General features: G+C 43.1%; 1 protein-coding gene across 5 annotated transcripts in view; it reads right to left on the minus strand.

The window, feature by feature from the left end:
• The window catches only part of NIPAL2 (NIPA like domain containing 2), a 74,060-nt gene extending 63,148 nt beyond the window's left edge, over window positions 1–10,912 (minus strand). For 3 of the 5 annotated variants that reach the window (XM_035011606.1, XM_035011600.1, XM_035011607.1), the window contains exon 1: window positions 10,711–10,912. In XM_035011606.1, the coding sequence (XP_034867497.1) occupies window positions 10,711–10,818 (108 nt within the window). In that variant the 5' untranslated portion in view covers window positions 10,819–10,912. Of the gene's footprint in view, window positions 1–6,377; window positions 6,544–10,710 lie in introns of all 5 variants that reach the window. The other 2 variants (XM_035011604.1, XM_035011601.1) reach the window with 2 other exon arrangements.
• Window positions 10,913–15,408: the final 4,496 nt, after the last annotated feature.

A 15,408-nucleotide genomic window follows, 5' to 3' on the forward strand; every position in this document is an offset into this window, starting at 1 on the left:
GAGAGAAAAAAGGTAAGTATGGCAGAGACATCTCAAGGATGGTCACAGCAGATGCTATTCATTCAGTCATGCATCCATTTGGTATTTATTCCTCAACTGCCAAATATTAGGTTCTATGTCAGGAACTGAGGATGCAAAGTACCCTTGAGGAGCTCAGAAGAAGTAGAAAAAGCAACTGATAACAGACTAAGGCCACCTGCTAAATCTGTAATAGAGGTAGATGCTTTACAGAACCCATGGGAACAGAAGGGACAGAGAGTGCGAATCGACCTAGCTTGGAGAGTATATTAGCTACAGGAGTGGCTGCGATGACAAATTACCACAAACTTGGTGGCTTAAAACAACAGGAATGTATTCTTTCACAGTTTGGCAGACGAGAAACCCAGAATCAATTTCACTGGGCTGAAATCAAGATGGCAGAGCTACATTCCCTCTGAAGGCTCTAGAGAAGAATTCATTTCTTGCCTTTCCCATTTTCTGGTGGCTGCGGGCATATCATTGGTTTATGGTTCTATCACTCTAATCTCTATCTCTATGGCCACATCACTGTCTCTTTTTTGTATGAAATCTCCCTGTGCCTCCCTCTTATATTAAGGTGGCATTTGGGGTCCATCCAAATAATCAAGGATAGTCTTCCTATCTCAAGAACTTTAACTTAATCATATCTGCAGTCAACAGGATACCTGAAGGGCCTTCAAGCAGAAGATGCCAGGAGAGCTGGACTGGAGAAGCAGGCAGGAGCCGCTATCTGCCATGAATCTGTAGGTGGCACAAAAGACTCTAAACTAGAGGACAGATGCAGATCTGACTTTGAAGAAGACTCATCCTGGCTGTAGTGTGGAGGATGGACTGGCAAGGAGCAAGACCAGAGAACAGGAAAACCATTTAGGAGACGACTTCAGGAGTTCGGAGAAGAAGTAGGGACAATGGGAGAGTTAATTACAAGTGGGCCATGAAGAAACAATATTCATATTCATCGTGGTAAACATTGGAGACAACGTGAAACATGTAATGCTTTTTGGATTACTGAATGGGTTGGACTATTCTTGCCACTAATTTCCTTTGCCCTTGCAGATTTGTCTGCAATACTAACCCAAACTGAGTTAAAACCATAATATCATATGTGGAAAAAAGAATAATGTTCAGGCATGACAGATTTTTAATTTGTTATCTCAGTTGTTGTATGCTATAAGGTTATTACCTTTCCACCCTGAGAAAATCTCATGACACTGGATCCAAATCTGGTGATTTAAAGCCAACAGACTAGATCTGGGTTACATAACACAGTATATCATTGCTATTCTTACAAGCAGTTCCATGCCAATTTGTAATCAACCTTAAAACCTAGGCAGAAAAAGCCGAACATATTGCCTTCCCATACAATTAAGAACTATTACATTTTGTCTTTTACTTGGGAACACATTGACTTACATAATTGTACATTCATTATTTTTATAAACCGAACTCCATTAAGGATAAACCTTACTAAGCTTACCAAGAAGCCACCATGTTTTTTGCCTTTGAGAAATCTAAGTTTCAGTAGAAAAAAAGTTTATGGGAAAAGTAACATATTTAACAACACATCCTTTGGGGGCTTTTAACACTTTGTGAAAAGGAGAGCAACAATTGTCAAGAAAGATGAGATACTGGTCCAGGAAGTCTTCAAACTTGGTTCTATTATAAAACAAATCAACCCCATAGAAGGTTGTGAAGGGAATCTTTGAAACAAGGGCAGACATGCTGAACACAAAGAATGCTATTGTTTCCATCCAGACAGATCTAAGGTCATAACTTTCAAATTTTGCAAGATCATATTCATAATAATTTAAAAACTCTGTAATCCCTTGTTTTCAAAGAAGCAGGATTTCAGTCTGCCTTTTGCAGGGCCAGCCCAGGCTTTGGAAGAGGCTTCCTCTCCTAAAGCTGGGAACCTGAGAGCTCTTGTAGCTATAAGTCCTTCCCTCACACCTGCCTGGGTTTCTGGGGGTATCTGTCCTTCTGAAGAGCAATGCCTGCCTTGAACTCTGTGTTTGGTTGGCTCCATCCCCCTGGAGATTAAACTCTATCAAGTATGTCAGGCATCAGCCACTGGGTGAGTTTCTGCCTGAGTATGAGGGAGGGATAATGACGTTGCTGCTCTCTGACAGACTTCTGCCAGAGAATCTTGCCACCCACCAGACCAGATCTTTCTGACAGCAAAGCAGGAATCAAGTTCAAGTGTTCTACACCTCTTAGGCATTGTGACTTGCACTCTTCATTGCTTCCAAAGGGCCACTCCTCATAGCCCAAATGATTTCCCCTATCCCCAAGCTCCTCCTTCCTGGCCAATGATGGTGACTCTGATTTAGGTCTGCAAATGTAGTTCAAAAGATTAATACAACACTTTACATGTAGCTCATGATTATTCTCAACTTTATGGCTGCAGCAGGTGCTTATAGCATGAGGTCTGCTTCTACCCTGCCCACAAAGGACCACTCATTTCTCCACTGCTGTGACTCAGACAGCCACATGCAAAGGTATATTACAGTTTCCCCTTCTGCTTTGGTGCTCTTATTTGCCATTACATACCTGTACTCTGTTAGTCTGGAAGCTTAATGTAAACAGTCTATTAGATAATATAGGCAAGGGTAGCTTCACAGCAGTCCTTCAAACGTGGTTTATCAAGTAATTATAAAACATTCTCTCTCCCTCCCTGTCCCTCTCTCTTTCTTTCTCTCTCTCTCTCTCACACACACACATACAATATGTATATCACATATATATAGCTACATTTTGAGGACACAATCCACGTTTTCTGATTTCTTTGATATCACTGTCTAACACTGCTCTGTTAAGAAGGGCTCTCTGCTTGTGATTTTTATTGTATAGAATGTTGATGGCATTTTAGGCCCTCATTTGTTGCTTTGCTGACCAAGCTTAATATGGGCTGTGACAACAGGGAAGACAGTGCAGCTATGTCCCTAACATCCCTGGAACAATCAGAGATTTGCAAATCCAGAGGCTGAAGGAAACATAAAGGACCCCCCACCCCGAATTCACAGGATTCACCTCAAACTTGAATGAGATATTGGAAATGCTAACATGGCTTCTAGGATTCCATATAGTATTGCACTCATACACCATACCTTTTCCACCTAAATCCACTAAACTTTTAAGAGTTTCCAACTTACTGAAGAGGTGATTGTTGATGGTAAAGAAATTTCTAAGCAGGTAGAGATAAGAAAGAGACTAAGCAAGGGATACTACCTTTGCCAGATGATTCCCTTTGACTTTGCCATCAGTAGGAAAGACAGGGGCTCTTTGTAGATTTTTTTTTGGGGGGGGTGATGTCTGAGGGGCTAAGTTTAGAATTTAGAAATAAGTCACCACTTACTTGGCATAAGGGTAATAAAAATATTTCAGAAGTTGATCCTATAACCTGAGCTTTTAAGGAGATTATCCTGTTCAGGTCTCACCCACAAAGGCAGGCAGGCTAAATAGGGGGCAACTTTTTAGGGCTGCTCATGTGAAGCAGGATACAGAAAAGGAAGGCCCTAAATGAGCTGGGAAGGGTGTTAGTTTGAGAGTTGCCCAAGTCGACAATAATCCATAGGAGGACATTGTTGTTAGGGCCACACAGTATCCCCTTCTCTTGGTTACAGGACCTCTCTTTCAGCTAGCCCTTCCTAAAAGTGCCCATGTTCTTTTGGGATGCCAAGTCCAGTAACTCTGCCCTTGGTGACTGGTATGGGAAAGTCCACAAACCTAACCTCATCCAGTCAGGCTGAAGCCCATTTATTTTCATTGGTTGAGAGAGTCAAGCTTCTTCTCCTGGAAGTGGAAGGAAGAATGTAGGCTAGTGGGGCGAGTCTGCTAAAAGTGGAACCAACAAACTCTAAGGAAGAGGACAGTGAGATCTGAGCCTTCGCATGTTGTTAGAGCTCCGGGATCAAGCCTTAGTTGAACCCAGAGTTCTCTTGGACTTTCACGTTAAGCTGATTATTTAAGCCAGTTAGTGTTAGGTTTTCTGTGACTTGCCAACTAATGCCTCTTTTATTTTTTAAAAAGATTTTATTTATTTATTTGACAGAGAGAGGGAGAGCACAAGCAGGGGGAGTGGCAGGCAGACAGAGAGGGAGAAGCAGGCTCCCGGTAGGGAGCCCGACGCGGGGCTCGATCCCAGGACCCCGGGATCAGGACATGAGCCAAAGGCAGACGCTTAACCGACTGAGCCACCCAGTTGCCTGCAAACTAATGTCTCTTAATTACAAAGCATTCTTGGTTAGGGAAACCAAGTTAAGCTAGAAGAGAGACAGATTCCTACAGCAAACTTAGTTTGGCCAGTGATCCAAATTACTCCAAGAAGAAACCAACTGGAGAGGTACAAAGAAGGAGGTGTGGGGGATTTCAGAAACCTGTGCTGAGGCTGCAGGCAGGCAGCAGGACAATCCTTGGAGGCAGACCTTGGGAGGACCTGTCAAGGCCAGGGTCTCTGAAGGAGTCTGGCCAGGCCAAACACAATCTTTGGTGAGGTGTGGCGCTCGGGACTAAGCGTATGTTAGCTTGTATTTACAAAAGGGGACAGTCCACACCTCCAACGTGTGCCAAAGATGACAGGAGGCCATCTGAAGAATGACCAAGGGCAGGGCAAGTGACAAGTGAAAGCACATGCTAAGAACCATGTGAGGGGAAGTGGAGTGTTATCTGCCAGCCGCCAGGCAATCAGGGCATTCCGGTGAACCAGGACAGACTGGGGGCGGGGGGCGGGGGGAGGGGGCGGGCGGTGAGCTCTGACTTTATGGAAAATGTAAGTTTATCTGGAACACAGTGGAAGATGAGTTATAAAAAGGTGTAAACTGAATAGAGTAATACTGGACCTTTAGGAAAAAACAAACAGGCAAACCTAAGCTAACATAAATGCCCCCATGGAAATCTCAACATTAACGGCGCCTGAGCCCTTCTCAGGCTGGGAGTGCTTGTCTTGCTGGTTGAACTACAATCAGAGTCTGGTAATAGGATCACACTACTGCCACCTAACCCCTCTATCACTGTTCCCAGTTCTGCACACCCATCCCCCCAGCCCAGGAGTTGGCAAGTGGCAGAAGACGTAGGAGGAATCCTTCCCTTAGCACTAACAAGTGTTCCAATGAGGAAAGTACTGCAATTAGGAAGTGCTCTGGAATGTGAATATGTTTGCAGAGTGATGGGGAGCCAAACATCAAAGGGAGTGAGGAAGGCGCTAGATACAGAGAAATCAGCAGTTTTAGATTAAAAAAGGAAAGGTTAACATCAAACATCTGACACGATTTCTCTTATTTCCATTTGCAATGAGCTAAGTCCAATAATTATGAATCATCAGAAATATTATTTTATGACATTTCCTATAAAATAGGTTGACTGTAATACTACTAGTAATAATAGCTAGTATTTATTTGAGTACTTTCTATGTGTCTGGCACTTTGCTAATTTTCGGACATACATCACCTTATCCTATTCCTACATCAACCCTGCAAGGTATGTATTATTATTATTACCATTTCAATAGAGAAAGCCAATATTTGGAGAAATTAAGAGACTTGCCAACATCTCTGGTAAAAAGACTCAGCTTTTAAAAATGCACTATACAAAAACAAAAAGGATAGCTTAGGGGAACATCATCCTTTCCACGGTAAGCTCTCAAATGCCAACTTGAACAGTCATCATCATTTTTAAAAAGGAATTATTTAAGTAATTCTCAATCGCTTGTTTAAGCAAACAAAGTGAATATGGCATACCACTTCCCACAAGGTGAATATGGTATATACCATTATCCACCTGGGTAAAACATGCAAGTTGAACAGTTATTGCAATGCCAATAATATTTTTAAAACTTAAAAAAATTATAGAATATAATAGATACAGACAACTTCAAAGAGAATGATACAGATGAATAAATTACTAAAATGAATTATTAGAAGGCAAACACCCTTATAACACAATCCAGATCAAGACGCCGAAAGAAATGGGGCGCCCACCCAAAGCCCTCCCTTTGCCCCATCTCATCACACCAGCCCCCCTCCCACAAGGAACCACTGGCCTGACTTTATTGTAATAATTTTCTTGCCTTTCCTTGTAGTTTCATCACCCAAGTGCACATCCTTCAACACTATAGTTGAAGGTTTTTTTTTTTTTCCAGATAGGTTTTTTTCTCTTAATTTACAACTTCTCCATCTTCTCCCTTTTCTTTGTTGTAAAAATAATTTTTGAAGAAATGGAGCCATTTCAACCTGTCAAATGGCAATGTTAGCCTGAATTTGCTGATTGCATCAATACAAATATTATAACTAGTTAGTATAAATCAAGCCATAAGGAGGAGATCAGGTAGAATGAAATGCAAACATCTTGTCTGCCAAACTCACAGGAGCATTAAGACTTTTTTCCTCTAACAAAAACCATGGGATGATGATGATGATGATGATGGTGATGATGATGATTTATTTTGTTTTCACAAAAGCTTTGATATAGTTGCCTTGAGGTAATCTGTTTCTTCCTCTTGCTGCCTCATACATATATCTTGTAGAAAATCTGGTAACAGGAAAATGCCATGTTGGATATATAAGGGATGCAAAAAAAATCAATAAGCATAAATAAAACAAACAAAAAAAAAGGATTTTTTTTCTTGGGAATGAAAAGGAAAGGCCAGCAACCTCTACCCAGCACTTCGGTTATTTGGAAATTTTGGCACTTTTCTTTCTTTAAGAGACAGACAGATGCAGCTACCAACAGAAAAGAAATAGATGGTATCAAAGCAAAAATCAATAAAAGGGTGATATAAAACTCAAAGCAATTTTTCTTTAGTGCAATGAAATAAGCCATATTCATTCCCCTCCTCACGTTGCCTCTCACTACCACTTCTTTTCAAGCCATAGTTTCTAAGCAATGGCCTTCAGGCAAGGAAAAAGGATAGCTGTGTAGTTAAACCTACTTGCTGTAAGATCTTGGGGCAAGTTGTTTAGAGGTTTCCTTACGTGAACAGTGAAGCTAATATGTACCTTACGAGGTTGTTGTTGGGGCCTCCACTGAGATAACAGCTATAAAGTGTCACATAGTAAATGCATAACAAATGTCAGTCTCTTGGCTTTGCCTCTTCCTGGCCAAGTTCTATCAATTTTCCTTTAAATATGTTGACTTTAAACATTCAAGCCATTGAAAATCAAAAATTCAAATAAAGGACATAAAAAATTCTGAATTTTCATTTCACCCTATGCAGAATAAACCTTTTTGACGATGTCCTTGTGAATTTAGATACTTAGCAATATGCTTAAACTTTACGAACCAGGGACAAAACCCCTCCTTTACAATACTCCCCACGTTCATCCTTTCCTGTCGATTCCCTCCATAACCTTGCTGGTTTGGCACTGTTTCATCAATCAGATGGCAAAAGGGAGACTGAAGATCTTCTATTCCAACCCTCATTTTCCTGGAGAGGAAACTGAAGCCTAAGGACACTCTAGTTCACAGCAGAGACTAGACTACAGCCTCTAACACTGGTTGCAAATTAGGTGCCTACAGGGGCCAGTATGTAAAAGAGATGAGAGTAAAGGGAGGGGCTTAGGTGGGGAGCACAGCTGTCATAAACTGTGAACTTCTGCTCACAGTTACCACGTGGGAGAAAAGGCCAAGTGCTGCTAGAACTTTGAACATTTAAAGAGATCACCGAAACTTGAAACTTTATATATAATCTACTTGCTTTTAAATGCTGGCAATGTATTAAACATTTTTTTAAGCCTCTTTGCAGGTCAAACAAGACACATCTGTGGGCTGGATTTAGCCAATTTGAGGCCTCTGCATCAACACTGTTAACCCTAAGTTAAATTTCTTTAATTTGCTTTGATTCTCATATTCCTTGCTAAAACAACAACAACAACAACAACACAAACAAAAAAACAACCTTCAAGGGCTCCCCATTGCCAACAAGATAAAGTTCAAACTTCTTAACCAGTCCTTCCAGGCAATCCATGACTATATTTAAGACCCCAAATTATATTTCCACCTTACAGTCTCTGTCCTCCCCTGCAACCAGAATGGCCACCGATTACTACATCAGGTATAAAAATAGTCAGAAAGTCACCTGCCCAGGCCATGGGCTGTCCTTGGTCCCCAGACTTTCCCTCTCTTGGAATCCCTTCCACCTGTGCACTCCCATCAGTGAAACTCTGCCCGTCCGTAAGTGCCCAGCTGAAATACCACCTTTTCACAAAACATCCCTGATGGCCCCTGCACAAAGCCACCTTGCTCCGAATTTCCACAGGACTTTATATCACTCACATGACACTTAAAACATACTGCCTTGTTTTGGAGTATAGCTCATTTCCCCTAGCACCTCATAACACTCCTGGAGGGAAGGGTGAATAGGTTCACGTGTTTTGTACAAAGTAGGGGGCTCAATAATTGTCTCAGAAATATTACCCTTTTATACTGAAAACTTGTGGATCAAACATTAAGAAAACACGTTTACCGAACTCCACCACACCTGTACTTTTAGAGGCAGACTCTTGAGTGACAAAAAGGAGCAAAGACCTCACTTCTCTGGCTTCCCAAAACATTTTCCCCACTGAACTACTACCTCCTACCCGCTTTAGGATTTCCTCCTCTAGAAGCACTCACATTTTTGGCTTGGAAAACTTTGCTTCCAAGAGACCACTGTTAAATATTCATCTGTTATGTGAAAGTGTTGTCTTTCTCTAGGAATAAGGTTAATTGATCAGTCTGATGATTATCACTTGGAAAGACGCAGAGAGCTGGGCTACTGTCAACAAATAGTTCAGTTGTGATAAAACTGATTAAACCATGACTACTCAGCAACCAAGGCTAATTTTGAGTGTGAGAGTCCTAAACTGAGATCTCCCATTTTTGTTTTTCGGGAGCCACTCCCATTTTCAGTCATCTACATTTGGCCGTGTCAAGAAAGAAAAGAAAAGAAAAAAAAAAGATTAGACTCCATTTTATTTTTGTTGGCCTGGCCCGCACTAGAGGCACTCAATAAAATGCTGAATTAATTTCAAAAAATCAATTTTCACACTCTTCTAAGTCTTATAAGATGGCCTAAATCTGTACAATATTGGGAAAAGTTGATACAACCTTACCTCAAACTAGGTATAGTTTGGATGTCAGTTGAGTAATTTCAATTAGCATATCCTGGATACACCCTTTTAAATCTGTACAAACATATACTGTCAAAGGCAAGTTAGGCCTTGCAAACATCAAGTTAGGTCCCCATATTTATGTCACGTGGTAATCGGTTTTGCTGTTAGAGAGCCAAGACAATCTTGAATTCCAGGAAACATCAAGGAAAACTGACTACAGGAGTTTCAACTCTGAGAACAATGTTTTTTCCTGTTTTGGATGATGCCACTGTAGGTCACAACTACTAACCCTCTAATTTCTTTACCAAAAGAAAAAAGTTCATTCTTAAACCTTTACTGGGAGTACCTCTAGCAGAAGCACATTATAGCATGTTTATAATATATACTAGCGTAAGCATAATTTAAGAGAGAGACTCAAAGATCTTTCCATAAAAAAGCATTTTTTTTTCTTTGTAACTGCTGTGAAGGAAGAACTGGAAGAGTTAAAAAACAGTGACCAAGAGGCTCTGAGTCCCCTCATTTTTCCTACTTTAGTACGTTTTGTGGTGAGACAGACTTCAAGCAATACCCTCTCCTTTGTTGAAAACGAATAAGGTGAACATGCTTATCCTGTCTTTATATAAATTTTCTGTGTTAAATTTCTGAAAACAAAATTTCAATATTTTATAAATTAACATTCAAAACACTTTTCAAGTGTTCTTAGAGGAATTCTAGACCTTTGATTATTGGTTAAAAAACGATGTAGCCAACAGTAACAAATACTTTGATTATATTGTTGCAAACTAAGAAGGCCCACGGATTTGTTAAAGAACAAGAAAAAAGTAACACACTTATGAACCCAGGAGGAAGCCCGGGATCCACTACGTCAAGATCTCTTGCTCCCACTTGAAAGAATATAAATGCGCCCAGAGGAAGGGCTTGCCAGGGCTGTTTTTCCATCTTAAACCAAGACAAAAATAAATGGGCAGCTCCACTCCCCTCTGATCTTCTTCAATGTGTATTTCCAGCACAAACTGGCATTGCTTAGGCTGCCGATGTTCCCCCAGAGGACCGGTGGGACAGAAGGAGAGAGTCATGCAATCGCAACCCAAGAATATGGGTGTTCTTCGCACGGAAATGGAAGCGCCGTGCTGGGCCAGCGGGGACACACGCGCGCGCAGAGCATCTGCGCGGAGGGGACATTTGGAAGCCCTTAAGGAGCTCCCTGCTTCTGAGAATGGGGTGTCATTTTTCACTGTGAAATGATCGGGATGGAGGGGAACTGAATATGGGTGGAGGGCAGTCACCCCACACTCCTAGAATCCTTCCGGGAGCGGGCGGATTCGGGCTGGAGAGGCGGGAATGTTCGGGACCAAGAGGCCCCGGAATGACCCCGCAGATCGGAGCCGCAGACCTAAGCGCCCCACTCCCAGGGACTGATGCGGCGGGAGTGAGGCCGGGGGGGCCCCCGCGCTCTCCCACAGCAGGGGTGCTTCGGTGAACGTGTGGAAACATCACGTCAGCTCTTCCCGGCGTCTGAGAGCCGGCAGGCGCGCGGCCGAGGAGCAGGAGGCGCCGCGGCCCCGCCCGTGTCCCCAGCGGGCGACTGGGGCGGCCGGCCCCTTACCTGGTTCCTGCGGTACCACGCGCCCGACAGGGAGCCGTTGCTGGCGCCCAGCGCCCAGTACGTGAAGTTCCGGGACAGCTCGTCCACCGCAGCCGAGGCGGCGGCCATTGGGGCTCGTTCCCGGCGCTCGGGCTCGGGCTCGGGCTGCCTCCCGGCCCCGCAGCTCCGCCAGGCGCCGCGGAGGAGGCGCGCCCCGCCGAGGCCGCGCCCGGGCCGCGCCGAGGCCACTTCCTGCTCGGCGCCCGGGACGGCGGGCGCGCCGCGGGCACCTGGCTCCCGCCCCCGCGCGCCGGCAGGTGCGGCTTCCGCCCGCCCGCCCGCCCGCCCCCGCGGCTCGGTCCTCGGGCGCCAGTGCCCGCGGGGACCGCCGCCGTCTGCGGCCTCTCGGGGCGGCCCGGCTCGCGGCGCCTCGTCGGGGCCGCGGGGCCTGGGCGCTCGGCGTCCTCGCTGGCCAGACCGCCCAGGGCGGATCCCCGTGCGCGCGGGTGGCCGCACCTGCTGGGGCGAGAAGGAGGTGTCTCCAAAGGCGCTTCCAGCCCCAGCGAGCGCTCGGTCAGGACGCACTGAAGTGAATGGGAGAGAAGCCCCTCCGTCTAGCCCAAAGCAGCCCCCTTCACCCCGTCTGTACCTGGCAGTTCCAGCTCTCTATCACACGTCCAGTGTTTCTCACTTGAACTTTCAAAGTTGTTTGCATACGGCAAAGTCACGAGTTCCCGAAAATATTATAAGCAACACGAGAATGAAGGTTGGATCGATTAAATCTCAATATCAACAACTGATAGATCTTAGTAAATATTCCCGCAGTGAAGGAAGGAATCTCCTGGTGGTAGCTGGAGGACCCCAAAGTTTCCTTCAGAAATGGGGCTTACTTCAGATGGAACCAGAAGGAATTGCTGAAATGTTGCCAGCTGCTGGATTTAAGAATTTAGAATGGGAGATAATTGTTAATGGTCTTAAAGAACTCTAGATGTTTTGGTTTTGTCTGTATTCAAATTCTACTGTTACTACACAAATGACTTGTAAGGTATCACTGACCTTGAGAATCCTGTGATTCTATATTGTTGCCTGAAGCCCTGGCACTTGCAATTCTTTTGTTTACACAATGCTGAGATTCTTCTTACATAATGTATTTTGACTGCCATGCCTTCATTACAGAGAGACCTTCAAGAAAAGAGAATAGCTGCCTAGTGAAAAACTGGGAGAAAATTTTCAGTGTTTATTAGGGGATGTGTGCAAATGAGAGAAGGAAATGAGAAAAATATCACTTTAGGTAAAGAAATAACAAGACATGTCATCTGGGAAGCTGTGTGGTTTCTTGCTTGAGCACCACCCAAAATGCTCAATGAACAGTTAATAGGGTAGCTAACTGTACGCAATTTTAAGAGGTTCACTTATTTCAAATAAATATCTGAAGGGAAAAGTGTCTATTTTTTATATCTTCTATAATATCACATTAACTTGTGTTGGTGACTTTATTAATGCTTCCTTCAGTTGAGCTGCTTTAGGGTACCAGTAACGGAATACCCTAGTAAAAGTGGCTTAGACAACAAGCATCTATTATCCCCGGAGGAAATTTTGTTCTGTATGGCTCAATGATATCATCACTTCCATCTTTCTGCTGTACCATCCCGGATATATCAGGCTTTTCCCTTTTCATGGTGGCAGCTCCAGGCATTACATGCAAACAGGACCACATCTAGGGAAAAAAAAGAAAAACAAAAACGAGGCGTATCTTCTTCTTTTTTTTAAAGATTTTATTTATTTATTTGACAGAGAGAGAGAGAGCAAAAGCAGGGGGAGCACCAGAGGGAGAGGGAGAAGCAGGCTCTCCGCTGAACAGGGAGCCCAATGCGGGGCTCTATCCCAGGACCCTGGGATCATGACCTGAGTCGAAAGGCAGATAGATGTTTAACAGACTGAGCCACCCTGGCGCCCAAGAGGCATTTCTTCTTATGCATCTTTTGATTAGAGGAAAACTTTTTTCAGATTCCCCCAGCAGACTCCCTTTCAGGTCCCTTTAGCCAGGACTGGGTCACACGCCCATCCATGCTCTACGTGCAAAAGGAAGCTGGGAAAGTGACTCTCAGGCATTTCCAGCCTTCAGAGTGGGAGTGGAGCTCTATCAGCAAGGAAGAAGCCAGGATGGGGTGGGAGGGTACTATCAGCAGAACCTGGCACAACCACTCCTCAGTATATTCTATCAGCCAGATTGTAACTAGTCATACTGTCTCTAACAAGCAAGATAATAAATGGATCGTGTCACTTTCCTGTTTCAAATGCTACCAAACCTCCCCATTGACACAATAAAGTTCACACTTTTTAAGCTTGGCATATGAGATACTTTATGATCTGGCCCCCCTACGCTGCTACACTCAAATTACTCCCACTTTATTTTTTTAATTAAAAAGATCATTTTCTGTTTCTTTGCATTTGTTTAAAAGACGTCTAATTTTGGAGGAAGACAGCACTTGGTACAGAAGAAGTGTGATGTGTAGCTTGTGACATGCTGTTCTCCAGAGTCCAAGATGCCACTGCCGTTGCTGTGGTTGTCCTAGTGCGTGGGGGTGGTTGGAACAAAGAATTCGTGACCAATGTTCCTTTCCACTCAGTTCACAAGGAGGCGGCAGGAATGCTGTGTGAGCTATTTTGGTCCCAGCAGAGTAGGAGTTGCTGGAGGCTGTTCAGGGCTTTATGACGGCCTCTACCTCTTGCGGGTTTTCTTCCAGGGATATCCTGTTCACTTTATAGGACACCAAAAGCCTTCGATCAACTGCCTGTTTTGAGCACTGAAATGGTGGAGGTCTGTTCCTCAGTTAATTCAAGGAATTCTGTTCTGGTGCCACATCATTTGAAGCTAAATCCTGACTCCACTGCAGATTGGCTGTGTGATTTTGATCAAGTTGCTTAATTTCTCTGTGCTTTGCATTCATCATCTGTAAAATGGAGCTGATGAGTACTGAAACATAGAAAGTACTCATTGAGTGCTATCATTTACTACTTACGACCGTGGGAGAGGGAAGAATTCTTTAAACAAACAAATACACACAAAAATATAAACCACAGAGGATAAGATTGATAACACACAATTGCAATAAAATTAAGAACCTTCATATATCAATAGACCATAAAATATAAAAAGATAAGTCACAAAGTGAGAACATTATTTGTCACGACATATAACCGACAAAGGTTCACATCCAGAATATGTAAATAACTCCGATAGGTCAATAAGAAAATGCCAGATAACCCAGCAGAAAAAAGGGCAAAAACATAAACAGGCATATTTCATAAGATAAAGCATAAATGGCTGATAAACATATGAAATGCTTCTGTCTCACCAATAATTAGGAAAATGCAAATTAAAAAGCCTAATGAGAATCCATTTATACCTACATGGTTGGCAAAAAAATTTTTTTTTAAATTTTTGTATTGTTTCAGTTCATTTGGGCTGCTATACCAAAATACTAACAACTGGATAGCTTATAAACAACAGAAATTCATTTCTCTCAGTTTTGAGGCTGGGAAGCCCCAAGATCAAGGCACCAGCATGGTCACATTCAGGAAGGCCCTTTTCCTCGTTCACAGCCAGCACCTATGGGCTAGAGATCTCTCTGGAGCCTCTTTTATAAGGCACTAATCTTATTTATGAAGGCTCCACTTTCCAAGGCCTCACCTACTAATATCATCAACCTTTGGGCAGGTTTGGATTTTAACACATGAATTTTGGGGGGACACAAACATTCAGATCACGGCACATACAAATTTTGGTAAGGATGTGGAGTAACAGAAACTCCTTTTCACTGCTGATGCTATTGACACTGGAAATAGTTTGACATGATTTGGTAAAGATAAAGGTACTTCTGTGAATTTCACTCTTAGGTATATGCCCCAGGGAAACATGGGTAGCAGGAGAGATGTACAAGGATAATAACACTCTTTGCAAAAGCAAAACAAACCAACAAAAAATGGCGACACCTCAAGTGTCCATCAACAGAAGAAACAGTGGGCAAGTGAACTTTGATACTCTTACACAATAAACTACTAGACAGCAATGAAATTGCCTATACCACAGCTATCCGGTATCCACACTGACATGGATGAATCCCACAAACAAGATATTGAGCTAAAAAAGCAAGTCCAGGGCGCCTGGGTGGCTCAGTCGTTAAGCGTCTGCCTTCGGCTCAGGTCATGATCCCAGGGTCCTGGGATTGAGTCCCATATCGGGCTCCTTGCTCCGCAGGAAGCCTGCTTCTCCCCCTCCCACTCCCCCTACTTGTGTTCCCTCTCAGGCTGTGTCTCTCTCTGTCAAATAAATAAATAAATTCTTAAAAAAAAAAAAAAAGCAAGTCCACAGATTATATACAGTGTGATTCAAAAGCATGCAAAATCAGACAACACACTGTGCATCCATATGTAGGAAAATCTAAAGAAAAGCAAGGGGATGATAAACACAAAATTTGGATGGTGGTTCAAAGGTATTGACAATGTTCTACTTCCTAAACTGAGTGATGGACTCCATGGGCATTTATTTTATTATTATTATGAAAGATACACATTTATGTCCTATGTGACATAATTTTTATAAGTGTAATATATTTTATAACTAACACAAAAGATTAAGAATAAAATGCAAGGTTTTGTGGTCAAACTTTCCGAAAGTTCAAGGTTGATAGACCTGGATTTAGGTTCAGTCTTCTG

This window comes from Mirounga leonina, unplaced genomic scaffold (genome assembly GCF_011800145.1).
Source record: "Mirounga leonina isolate KUSES-001 unplaced genomic scaffold, KU_Mleo_1.0 Mir_165, whole genome shotgun sequence".
In the NCBI taxonomy this organism is placed as follows: domain Eukaryota; kingdom Metazoa; phylum Chordata; class Mammalia; order Carnivora; family Phocidae; genus Mirounga; species Mirounga leonina.